The sequence below is a fragment of the Mytilus trossulus genome, chromosome 4, assembly GCF_036588685.1.
Source record: "Mytilus trossulus isolate FHL-02 chromosome 4, PNRI_Mtr1.1.1.hap1, whole genome shotgun sequence".
Taxonomy (NCBI): Eukaryota; Metazoa; Mollusca; class Bivalvia; order Mytilida; family Mytilidae; genus Mytilus; species Mytilus trossulus.
The window spans coordinates 93429016-93440320 of NC_086376.1; the positions used below are offsets into that span (position 1 = coordinate 93429016).

The window sequence follows — 11305 nt, forward strand, 5'->3', positions numbered from 1 at the left end:
AGTGTCAACTGCTAACCTTCATAAAATATTTATTTCTGAACCGATTTTCAAAACTAGCAGGCGAAAATGCTCGTTTTAACTAGTAGAAAACAGAAATCCATTTAAAGTGGAATTGGGAAAAAAAATGTTAATCCTTAAGGTAGCAATACACAGTTAGAAGTTTAGTTTCGCATTATGGCCCCTGTGAATTTTTTAAATATGAAAGTTTTTGTACAATAAAATTGATTTTTAGGTAAATGAAGAATAATATAGCCTTCTTAGTGGGTTTATATGAACATTTAGATTGATTTTAACATGTTTTATAGGCCATTTCAATGATTGACAGTCCGTATTTTCCTATCCGTACCGTTCATAGGTCCATAAATTATTGTAGTGTTTATCAACAAAGATTTTGCGCTCGATCTTTTCAATTCAATTTTATGGAAAAACGAGCAGGAAGACATATGATTTTTTTTGGACCACTTGATAGATATAAACCTATGGATTCAGGAAAGGTATCACTGTAATTCATTGAAATTTTCCTTTAGACTAAATTTTGGAGACTTTTGTGACATGTTCACCCCCCTTTTTTGCTATATTTTGTATCTAAGAAATGCAGATTGTTGCCATGGTTACACCCAAAAGGGATTATATTTCACCCTTATGACCATTAGAAATCAAATCTATGGAAGATTCTCTTTCTACAAGTATATACATGCATAACACACAAGTAAAGCCTTCTTTGTTAGACAGGAGGGGAAAGGGGGTGTTTAAAAATTATGAGTGTCAATTTTAAGTTTTTTTCCTAACTGTGTATTGCTACCTGATACATCCCGCACAGCCAAACGGCCGCCCCACTTCGGCAAGCGTTTTACTGCCGGTCGGGAGAAGACCAAGTGACCATATTTCTATACCCCAGTCACCCTTGGGGAAAGAGAGAAAGATAAAGAGTTGGCAAGAGTTATCTCTCTTCAAACATTTTCAAAGTTTTCTTTTTATCTTTAAAAGATGTAATTTCGGAAATTATACATGTGCTAAAACTTTAGACTAGCTGCTCAAAAATAACATGTCTAATTCACCTGCCCTGACATGTTACAATAAATCGGTGATGACATAAAACACACTCAGTCAGTGGTCAGCATGCATAATGTGGCGGTTTTATAACCCTCCGATAAATATAATCCACTGCATATGATGATAAAAATCATATAGATTTTTTTCATAACTAATAAATGAACCAAGTAAAAGAAATGAAAAGTAGCATTTATACGCTAGACATTAAGTGCTGATAATTTTGCAACCAAATACACATATTTCTTGCAGGTGCTCTTTGGCAGACGAAATATATTCATACGCAAATAAATGCAAGAAAACTGCAGCGATCACTCTATCCATGCAGGTTTGTTATTCCTTCGGTGTATCTTTGTTAAGTATGCACTTAAAGGATAAAAAGCATTTGCACAATTGTACATATGACCAATTTATATATGTCTATTTCGCCTTCAAACCAAAATACGCCGTCAGTTTCGGTTTAAAATTATGGGTGGTCGATCAGTCTCCTCCATTTTTCGGTCTGTCTTTCCACAATATTTTACCTCTGAAAAATGTTGAACAAAGTGCCAATATCGACATGAAATTGCCAAGCCATATATGTTGATAATATTTATTTCTGAAAAAATAAAAGAGGAAGAAAGATTGATTTGTTGTTTGTTTTATCCTCCGCCATTTTCACTCCATCATTGACAGGGGGCGTGGTCAAAATATTTGTATAGGCCAAGGGAAAAATAGTTTTGAGGCCTTAAATGTAAAGTTATTAACCCAGTTGATTGGAATATTATAATAAACTCTTCGATCATTGACATATATAAATCAACTGTTACAATTTGTAAAAAATATAAACAAAATTTAGAATAACAAACAAATGTGAATATCAACAATTATAATGTTTAATGAAATAAATTATAATGATTTTTTTAAAGTTTATATTTCCTGAGACTACTATCATGACTATAGGCTATAGCAGATATGTTTCGGTTACTAGTCCCTTACCTTAAGTATTATGGGCTGTTTAAAAAGTGTAATTATTTCTGGTTTAGAATAGAAAGAAAAATTATAAATAATACTTTTTAATATTTTTGGCTATTTAATAAATATCAGTTCAATAATCCTTAACAAATATTGTCCATTTGACCTCTATATATTTGCAGAAAAAATTTCTTAAAAATTCATTTTTTATAATTTTTTCCTTGATATATGTTAATATATATGGTATATATATGAACTCTGACTATTAATTTCATAATTTTTGGTCAATATTGGGGGGTTGGCTGGAAAAAAAAAGAAAATTTTAAAAGGAAAATTTATATATGTGTTACTTGGCGAAAAAAATAATAAAGTGGCAAAAAATATGTTGTTTTGGCGAAAGAGGTGGCGAAAAAAATAATTGACCCAGGGGAAACCCTGGTTGGAACCCCCCTTTGTTTTGGCCGATGAATCCATTTGAATGGGAACATATAGTTGGAATGCCCCCTTTATCCTGGGTTGGGAATCCCTCCTTTTTTAAAATGGCTGGATGGGGTATTTTGTTTTCTGGTCTGTGTTTATAAAGATGTGCAGCAGTATGATTGCCTATTGAACAACTCTCCACCAGAGACAAAGGGATGTTTATAAAAGTTAACAACACTATGAGCCAAACCCATGATACATGTATCTCATAATTAGCTATAAAAAGCCTGAAAGTAATAAATGTAAAACAATCCAAACAAAAAAACAAGAAAATAGATTGCCAGATTTATGTACAAAACAATACACAAAAAAGAAATATTATATACAGCAAAAAACAAAAGACAACCATTTAATTACAGGTACCTGACTTGAGACAGCACATTCAGAATGTGGTTGTGGGTAAACATGTTTACTGCACTAAACTCGTCCTCTAAACTAAGAAAGAGTATAACTAGAACCAAAAAAGTCGAAAAGAACTTTAAAACCACTCTGACAGAGTAATACAAAGACAAACTGAACAAATTCACACACAACACAAAGTAAAATTCTGAGAGCACTCACAGTTACTGAAAGCTAATTCAAAGCTCATAACAAATAATGAAACAATTATGTTTTCAAAGTGTGAGTCCATCCCATAGTTAAACTTAAAGGCAGTTAACTTAACCATGAGGCAGTGGTCGCATAAACTGGAAAATTTACCAAAACAATATACAAGTTAATAGGAAATATCATCCAATGGTCATTTTTGGAGATAAAGTCGATAACCAGAACTGCCATCAAACATAGGAATTTCTTTCTTTTTAATATCTTGTTTTCACATGTTATCTAAATAGGTATATTATTTTCTAATCTCTTTTAAAATAATGTACTACACAGAATTTCCTTATTCCATCAGACTCATACACAGAAGGAATATGAGTGATGCAAGCTCTCTGGAATATCTAAATTAGTTGAACATTTGCTGTAAAAAGTTTGAATCTGGAATAAGACTAAAAGGTATGTTGTCTGCTCTTAGCCTCTATGGTCGGGTTGATGTCGCTTTGACACATACCCATTTCCTTTCTTAAGTTTATGTTGAATAGTTCAATTGGTAAAGTTCTGAAGAGCATAGTTCTTATTGGGAAATCACATTATGTCCTCAAAGACTTGATTGGGAGACCTCTGTGTTCTAGGTCAACACTTCCCTAGCCCAACCCATTCATGCTGGCTAACTCTACAGGGAGATAACTCTGTAAAGTCAGCAAAATGTTTTAATTAGGTTGTGTTGTAATGGGAATATTAAGCTTCTCAATGATAAAAATTGGTGTTTGTTAAACTGCTATACAACCAGTGTATTTTTTCTGACAAACTGTTGGTTCAAAGTTTTTGAAATTTTTATATTTTGGTTTAAGGGTCAAAGTAGATAGATTGTCAAAATTTTATGAAAATTAAACGAGCCAAATTAATTTTAGTGAATGTGTTGGGTACCACCTAAATACTTACCATGCAAGGGAAGTAACCTCATCACACAATATAGAATATTTTTTCCTGGATCAAATAAATACTGTAGAGTGTAAGTAAATAAACTGTTTCATGGACATATATCTCACACATTCTTTTATACAAACAAAAGAAATAAAAAGATTATGATAATTATAAATTCAAAATAGCCATCAATGCTGAAAGCAGCATTAAACAGTAATCAATCAATAAACTAATCTCTGTGAAGATTAAAATAAGCTATTCCCATGTTAGTCTACTCTGTTTTGTAACATTATGAAGAGGTTGCCCACCTGTACATCTTACTGTTATTTAAGTGAAAATTCCAAAGAATCCATATTACCTAATTGCATAATGCACTTTCCAGTTTATTGTTTATTCAAATAATTTTTCTAGTTTCTCCACACATAACATAATACACATAACAAAATAAAATAAAAGAATCTAATAAAGCATACATGTACATGTAATACATGTAGATATAAGAAGATGTGGTATGAGTGCCAATGAGACAACTCCCCATCCAAGTCACAATTTGTAAAAGTATACCATTATAGGTCAAAGTGCAGCCTTCAATATGGAGCCTTGGCTCACACTGAACATATATATGATTGCCAATGAGACAACTATCCACAAAAGACCAAAATGACACATCTATTAACAATTATAGGTCACCGTACGGCCTTCAACAATGAGCAAAGCCCATACAGCAAGCTTTAAAGGGCAGCGGTATTAAACATTTCAATAAGTACCAACCTTCACCCTTATCTGAAACAATAGTGTAATAGTGTAATGTCATCATTGTTATCTGTAGTCATTCATCGTACAATTTAATTAATTACCTTTTCCCCACTGTAATAAAATGTTACAGTCAAAACAAAAATAGTCAATTAGGCAATTACACCTTTTAATTTCACCAGAATTTGGCAACTTTATTGAGATATGCATTGTATAGAATTAACACACAAATAAGAAGCAAATTTAAGCAGTTGTGATCTTCATCTTTCTCTCTTTATTCTACAGAATGGAGGATGAGGATGGTAACCCACAAGAGGATTGTGAAACAGATGATAAAGATGCACCCTTGCTTTACTCAGAAAACATACCTCCTCTTAATATTATGAGGGTTCATCTAACTACCAGTCCAGTATTATCTAAAACAACCGACAAAGATGAACAGACAACATGTGCTGTCAATAAACTACAAGATGAAGAAAGGGAAGATTTGAAATTAGAAACACATCAGGATATCAGAAGGATGTATATAAAAAATATCAACTCTTTACAAAATCAAAGAAATTTTATGACTTTATGCAAAGACAGTATTACCAGAAATGTCAATGATTTTAACAGTGACACCACAAGTGTGCCACCTGTGAACAAGAGCTTAGATGTGCCTAAATTGGTTAAATTCACACTGCTGGGTAGAATATGTACAGGACCTAGGAAGCTGATGGCACAGACTGATGTTAGACCAGATGTTGGTGTAGACGTTCTGGAAATCGACAAAGATACTACTTTTATCCCAAATCTAGAGGATATTAAGTCACAAATAAGTTCTGAAGTTTCACCCTCTGTTGTCAGTGAAGATCAAGAAGAAACTGATAAAAAAAGATATTCTTATTCATCAGGTGAAAACCAAGACTTTGATCATCCCGAAGCTGATAACTTTATTCGTGCTACTGCTGAAAAATTTGAAAGTGTGAATGTTTGGGATGAGGAATACACATCTTTGAAAAACAATCTTCTAAACAATGATCCACTAGTATACCAAGGACCTGAGATTGATGATTCTTTTACTACAGATTTTGATAAAGAAGGGAAAGCATCAAGGAAGAGAAAAGGGAAGAAACCTACATTTGTACAGATAAAACAAGAGGATGCCGTTACATCAGAGGAAGAATTTCATGATGAATTTCTCCCCAAATCCAATGATTCTATTTATGCATCTGTCGAGCATATCTATGATAATGAATCAGAAACTGCACAAATGTCTCCAGAAATGAAAAAGTTACAACAAAAGTTACATCCCTTTGCAATTACCTCCCCTAGTTTTAATAAAGCTGCTGCACCAGCTGTCATGACAACATCAGTTGGCCACACTGGTACTGTTGTGACTGTGTCCATAGTCACCAAAAAATCTCAAAGTAACATAGAACATTTGACCCCAACAGACTTAATGTCGGGAGGAATAATGTCTCTTAATTTCAAGAAAGGTCAAAATACTTACGAGGATATTGTACCTGAAGATCCAAGCGATGATGAAGATACAAAGAGTAAAACTGAACAAAAAAAGACATATTATCATGTAATGGAAAAGTTGAAAGCTATTGAGGCCGATAACGATGAAGAACTTCATAAAAACTTAGATCGCATGGAAATTAATGTGCAAATTCTTGATACTCAGCTCGTTCAGAATGGCGAACAAAAACGATGGCAATGTCAACTTTGTTCAAAATCTTACACAACCAAACACAACTTGATCACTCATATATTAGATCACAATGGTATTAAACCACATCTTTGTATGGTGTGTGGAAAATATTTTAAACAACTAAGCCACCTTAACACACACATGTTGACACATGATAACATTAAACCACATGTGTGTACTATTTGTGGGAAGGAGTTTACACAAATAAGTCATCTCAAAAGACACCAGACTGTTCATCTAGAAAGTAGGCCTTATATTTGTGATATTTGTGGAAGGGGCTTTGCTTACCCTAGTGAGTTACGGACTCATAAAGAAAAACATAATTCTGACATAGAGAAATGTGATGAATGTGGTGAAGAATTTGATTCTGTTAAGGCTTTAAAACTTCATTTAGTGCTTCATGAAAAAAGAGAAGAACTTATCTGTAAATATTGTGGGAAAGTCTTTAGGTATCCTAGTCAGCTGAAAGATCACATGATCACACATGAAGGGTCACGACCTTACATTTGTACAGAGTGTGGTATGGATTTTATGAAGGTAAGTTACCATGGTTACAGAAAAAAAAGATAAAAACTATGCAGACAGACTTGCTGGATAGTTATGTAAACATATTTCTTTTTTATTCTGACGTAACCCATTCATGTATCATTCATAAAAAGAACTCCAAAATTAAACATTCAAATAGATAATCTTGATTTGATGGAGAGAAAAAAGTCAACGATGCACGTTTGTACATTTTCCTAAAATTCCTTAAAAAGTATTTCAGCTTATTCCAATGACTTGTGTTTATCTAGTTGAAAATATTTCACACTCATTAATAGGATGATTTTAATGAATACCTTAAACATCCTACTTTATTTAATACTGAATGGACACACTGAGCCAGATTTGTTATGTGTTAGTTCACAGAGTAACAGTGTAAAGTAAGAAATATGTCACTTTATGTGATCCTACCAGTTCCTGAACATATTTTCTGACTCTGAATATCCGAACAAACAATTCTTTCTGATAACTCATTATTTCATGTACAATATATGTAAATGTATGTATGATGAATGTAAAAGCAACAAATACCATGTTTGAAAAAAAATATTTTACAGAAACGGCTTTGGATCAAACCCATGGCCTCCTGCACTCAAGTTCAATTCTCTTACATATTTGCCATTGTGCAAGTTATCTCATAATGTCAGTAGAAACATTTGTAGTTAAGTTTTCTTCTCCTTGGCTTTCATTGATTAATATATGCATGATACTTTGGTTTACAAAACATCTGATACTCATGAATATGTAATAAATGCTTTATTTGTTTTTCAGGAGCATCATTTAAAGGCTCACCAGTTCACTCACTCTGGACAGAAACCCTTTGCCTGTGATATTTGTGGAAGATCATTCAACCAGAAAGCTAACATGATGCGGCATGTATTAATCCATAATGCCACCAGAGCATTCAAATGTGAAGTGTGTGGCAAAACATTTACTCAGCCACAAACCCTCAAAGCCCACCAAGTGGTTCACAGTAAAACTAAACCTTTCCAGTGCAAATTTTGTGGTAATTCTCTTTTTATACGACCGCAAATTTTGAAAAAATTTTCGTCGTATATTGCTATCACGTTGGCGTCGTGGTCGTCGTCGTCGTGGTCGTCGTCGTCGTCCGAATACTTTTAGTTTTCGCACTCTAACTTTAGTAAAAGTGAATAGAAATCTATGAAATTTTAACACAAGGTTTATGACCATAAAAGGAAGGTTGGTATTGATTTTTGGAGTTTTGGTCCCAACATTTTAGGAATTAGGGGCCAAAAAGGGCCCAATTAAGCATTTTCTTGGTTTTCGCACTATAACTTTAGTTTAAGTTAATAGAAATCTATGAAATTTTGACACAAGGTTTATGACCACAAAAGAAAGGTTGGGATTGATTTTGGGAGTTTTGGTTTCAACAGTTTAGGAATTAGGGGCCAAAAAAGGGCACAAACAAGCATTGTTCTTGGTTTTTGCACAATAACTTTAGTTTAAGTAAATAGAAATCAATGAAATTTAAACACAATGTTTATGACCACAAAAGAAAGGTTGGGATTGATTTTGGGAGTTTCGGTTTCAACAGTTTAGGAGTTAGGGGCCAAAAAAGGGCACAAATAAGCATTATTCTTGGTTTTTGCACAATTACTTTAGTTTAAGTAAATAGAAATCAATGAAATTTAAACACAATGTTTATGACCACAAAAGAAAGGTTGGTATTGATTTTGGAAGTTTTGGTCCCAACAGTTAAGAAAAAGGGGCCCAAAGGGTCCAAAATTAAACTTTGTTTGATTTCATCAAAATTGAATAATTGGGGTTCTTTGATATGCCGAATCTAACTGTGTATGTAGATTCTTAACTTTTGGTCATGTTTTCAAATTGGTCTACATTAAGGTCCAAAGGGTCCAAAATTAAACTTAGTTTGATTTTGACAAAAAATGAATCGGTGGGGTTCTTTGATATGTTGAATCTAAAAATGTACTTAGATTTTTGATTATGGGCCCAGTTTTCAAGTTGGTCCAAATCAGGATCTAAAATTATTATATTAAGTATTGTGCAATAGCAAGTCTTTTCAATTGCACAGTATTGTGCAATGGCAAGAAATATCTAATTTCACAATATTGTGAAATAGCAAATTTTTTTTTAATTAGAGTAATCTTTCTTTGTCCAGAATAGTAAGCAAGAAATATCTTATTGCAAGATTTTTTTTTAATTGGAGTTATCTTTCTTTGTCCAGAATCAACTTAAATCTTTGTTATATACAATATACAATGTATATTCACTTTTTACTACCAACTGATAAATTTAAATAATCTTTACCATTCAGTGATAACAAGCAGTTTTTTTACATCTTAATATTTTATGATGTATTTAAATGAGTAGTTATTGTTGCAAACTCCATTAGAATATTTAAATTGAGATTAGTTTTGGAATAAGGGAAAGGGGGATGTGATTAAAAAATTGGGTTCAATTTTTCTCATTTGAAATTTCATAAATAAAAAGAAAATTTCTTCAAACATTTTTTTAAGAGGATTAATATTCAACAGCATAATGAATTGCTCTTAAGAGAAAACAAAAATTTTAGGTTCATTAGAACACATTTATTCTGTGTCAGAAACCTATGCTGTGTCAACTATTAAATCACAATCCAAATTTAGAGCTGAATTCAGCTTGTATGTTGTGTCCATACTTGCCCCAACCGTTCAGGGTTCAACCTCTGCGGTCGTATAAAGCTACGCCCTGCGGAGCATCTGGTTTTATTATTGAATTATAAAACAATGTGACATTTGTCTATGCCATATTCATGTTAAATTTTTAAGTTGCATGCCAACTTTTCAAAATGCCCATGAGGGTTTTAGGTGCAAGATGGCTCTTATAGTCCTACAAAAGCCTCAAGGGGGCCTTCAAGTATATTTTTTAATGTTGTTTTTAAAACTATAGATTAAAAAGTATTTTTATATCACATAAATAAATGTACCAAATAAAAAACCAAGTTATTTATATTACATGTACTTTAAAAAAAAAAAACTTTTGCAGAAAGTAAATGTCTGCAAATGTCATAGCCCAAGTTTGTTGTAGACTGTCTGTGGTAGGACAATTTACCCAACAGTGCCCTCTATTGGCTCTACAGTCAATTCATATTGTGTTTTTTGTCTGATTGTTCGCCCATAGTTTTGAAGAAAGCTAAATTTTATATTCAGTTACAGCAGTATTATACATATTGTAAAATATTCATTGTTTCCATTTACATTAAGTTGTTAATTTATTAACCTTTTTTTATTATTTTTCCATCAGTGACCATATTTTTGTATTTTTTTTTACAGGAAAACAGTTTGGGAGGTTACATAACTTACAGGGACATCTCCATATGCACAATGATACAAAACCTTACTCTTGTTTCTGTGGAAGTACATTTACTCTCAAAGGTAATTATTGATAGATTTACTCAAAAAGAAATTTGGCTGTATGCTGACCTTTAGCTGTCTCATTGATGTTTACCTCAAATAAAATAATTGTAGGAAGAATTGATGAAAATTTGCTCTGAGAATTAAACAACATTCTGTGTGTCTGTGTCTTTCAAAATGTTTGGCAAACTGCATGCCACATGTCACAGGACGAAATAGGTTTGACGAAGTTTTATATTTAATTCTTACTGTGACATGCAGAATTCAGAAACAAATTTGATGTTTCCAGGATTAATATCAGAATTGTTATTAATAAAAAATAACTTATATCTATTTTAACATTTTTATGACATGATAAAATAATTAATTTGTTCAAATCTCTGGTTTTTAAGGCAATTTAAACAGACACAAGAAAGTCAAACATGGACTAGACGAGTCTACAGAGGACATGGAAGAACAGGCAGTCAACTTCCTGAACGAGATGTCGTCTGGGCGAGTACATAATGAAATGGACGATTCTAGTAGTGTCGAACAAGTACTCTCTTCTCCAGATTCTAAATCACCAAGGAAAGGAAGAAAATCTGTTCCTAGGAAACTTCTTCAAGGTCAAGGGGTCGGCCTACTGGAAGAATCAGATGAAAATACTCTAAATAATGATGAACAATTGTCAAAGTATTTCTACAATACACTTGTTGATGAAACTGAATTTGACAAAAATGAAAATTTTGATCCTGAATCTGTTTCCTTGGAAACAGGTATAGGTTTAGGTATAGAAACATCACCTGTATCAAAGTCAGTAAGAAAACGTAAAAAACCTGAGCGGGTATTTAACATGGATGCTTTTGATGACAGCCATTTTGATGACATGTCTGAAGAAGAAGGGGAAGACCTTGAAAATGAAGATATTCCAAATAAGAAAATTAAAGTTAATTCCAAAGGTACAAAACTGGATTCTATCCTTAAAGAAAAATTTAGCAAATAAAATTGTACA

General features: G+C 32.6%; 1 protein-coding gene across 1 annotated transcript; it reads left to right on the top strand.

The window, feature by feature from the left end:
• The first annotated feature begins 1327 nt into the window (after positions 1–1327).
• LOC134716351 (uncharacterized) lies at positions 1328–11305 on the top strand. The gene is made up of 5 exons (XM_063579297.1): positions 1328–1378; positions 4987–6934; positions 7712–7946; positions 10234–10335; positions 10707–11305. The coding sequence occupies exons 2-5, from the start codon at positions 4988–4990 to the stop codon at positions 11294–11296; spliced, it is 2874 nt and encodes a 957-aa protein (XP_063435367.1). The 5' UTR covers positions 1328–1378; position 4987; the 3' UTR covers positions 11297–11305.

Coding starts and splice junctions, on each gene's coding strand:
- LOC134716351 (XM_063579297.1), top strand. CDS start 4,988: ATGGAGGATGAGGATGGTAACCCACAAGAGGATTGTGAAACAGATGAT. Junction 7,947..10,233: donor TTTCCAGTGCAAATTTTGTG/GTAATTCTCTTT, acceptor TTTTTTTTACAG/GAAAACAGTTTGGGAGGTTA. Junction 10,336..10,706: donor AAGTACATTTACTCTCAAAG/GTAATTATTGAT, acceptor CTGGTTTTTAAG/GCAATTTAAACAGACACAAG.